Genomic DNA, 1,833 nt, shown 5'->3' with positions numbered 1-1,833 from the left:
CCCGAGATAGACAGCCATGACTTCGTGTTCAGGTGAGTGCCAGACCCTCGCCCAAGCCCACCGTGTTGCCCCTAGGTGGCCTCTTGAAGCAGGAGAAAGCAGCTTTGCTCAGGGTCAGAAGGTTGCTCCTGTACTTACCTGGGACACCAGGCCCCTCACTGCTCTCTCTGGGCCTCAGTTTCCCCATCTCTGCATTGCAAGATGGACTAGATATGCCTGTCTGGATGCAGAGAGGAAACTGCACAGTGCGTCCCCAAGTGGGCCAGGAGCATGGCACAGGGAGGCCTGTGAGAGGGCCAGATTGAAGACTCTTGTTTTATTTTTAAAATTTATCCCCATTTTGCCATCTAGCTATAATAGAGCCATATGCTTTCAATGTAAAATATGTTTTCCCATCACCAAGTAAAAGAGATATTCTAGGAAGTTGCCCCAAGTCTGTCCTAGGTTTCTTGTAACCTGCATCACACCACTCACAAGTGCCCCAGGGCGAGAAGCACAGCATGACCTTCAGGAATTGTCTCTTGTTTCTGTGATCTCTGACTTTACATCCTTAGACCACTCACCTGGCCTCTCGGAGCCGGTATACCAGATATCCAGTGGAAATGTCCCTTGTGAAAGGCAGAGGGTCAGTTTGGGAGTTAAATGGACCTGAGTCCGGAGTGGCCACTTGGTAGCTCTGTGGCCTGGGACAACCTCTCCGAGCTCAGGTTTCTTCGACTCTAAAAAAGGACCGTAAGATGCCAACGGGATACGATTGCACATAAGAGGTAATCATTGGTGGAATTGGTTAGACCGACTGGAGATTCTAAAAGAGGAAAAAATGATGAAAGCCTTTGAACTGTGTCTTAACTGTCTCCATTTTACAGATGAGGAAGACGAGGCCTAAGGCAGGAAGGTGACTCACCTGAGGTCACACCGCAGGTTGCCCACGTCCTGCCACCCAGCTTTCTCTCCCTTCTCCTTCCAGGATGAACAAGGCGCCCACTGTGGGGTTTGAGGCCGATGTCGGGAGCAAGACCACCCATCACCTCATGTACCCCGAGAGCTTCAGGGAGCTGGGGGAGAACGTCAGAATGGTCCTGGTCCCCTTCAAGACCATCGACCTGGAGTGGGTGGTGAGCGCCACCACCACAGGCACCATCTCCCAGTGAGTCCCTCCACAGACCCGCCCTGCTGCTGCCACGTGGGCACCTCTGCTCCCACCACACCCTTCCCTGGCTATGCCTACCCCTGGGATGCCTCCCTCCCGAGCCCCACCTCCTATGGGCCACCTCCTGCGACTGTCCCAACTCTTCCCTGCCCCCCTTTCCTTCCATTACTTTGAACAAACCACAGGCATTAGCCGTCCTCCTGCTAAGGTCTCCCAAATGGACTCCAAAGTTTGCGTCCCCAAGCACCCTGGAAACTTTGCAGTAGCAGAGAAAGGATTCCGCACCTGTGAGCTCTGCCCTGATGGTAGCAGCCCCTTGCTTTGCAAACTGTAAAGTGCAGGGGCGGGGGGATGGGGAGTGCTTGGCTGCCTCTGCTCCTCCTGACCCGCTCCCCACGCCAGGGCAGCACTGAGGACTTTGGCAATGGATAAGTCACTGTCTGCTTCCACGAGAGCAAGGACTCACATTTTCTGAGCCTCTGTTTTGTCCCAGGCACCATGCTGGCACATGGCACATGATATCTCGTTGAATCCTCACGATAGTCATTATTGTTAGCTTCGTCCTCCCAGTGAGAAACAGGCTTGGCCAAGCAACCTGGCCAAGGCTGAACTTGACACAGAGCCTGTGCTCCTACCTGGGGCCAATTCCTAAGCCCTTGACTCTTCCTGCAGAGAAGTGGCTT

The 1,833-nt window shown here is 53.8% G+C and overlaps 1 protein-coding gene across 1 annotated transcript in view; it reads left to right on the top strand.

The window, feature by feature from the left end:
• Positions 1 to 6: 6 nt before the first annotated feature.
• ST3GAL1 (ST3 beta-galactoside alpha-2,3-sialyltransferase 1) overlaps positions 7 to 1,833 on the top strand; it is a gene marked incomplete at its 5' end in the record, with an annotated part of 9,477 nt that continues 7,650 nt past the window's right edge. The window contains 2 exons of the mRNA XM_008585415.1: positions 7 to 32; positions 968 to 1,147. Coding sequence (XP_008583637.1) covers positions 7 to 32; positions 968 to 1,147 — 206 coding nt within the window. The remainder of the gene's footprint in view (positions 33 to 967; positions 1,148 to 1,833) is intronic.

This window comes from Galeopterus variegatus, unplaced genomic scaffold, assembly GCF_000696425.1.
Source record: "Galeopterus variegatus unplaced genomic scaffold, G_variegatus-3.0.2 Scaffold3564, whole genome shotgun sequence".
In the NCBI taxonomy this organism is placed as follows: Eukaryota; Metazoa; Chordata; class Mammalia; order Dermoptera; family Cynocephalidae; genus Galeopterus; species Galeopterus variegatus.
The sequence above is the reverse complement of the archived record's forward strand: the minus strand, read 5'-3'. Positions and strand labels throughout refer to the sequence as shown.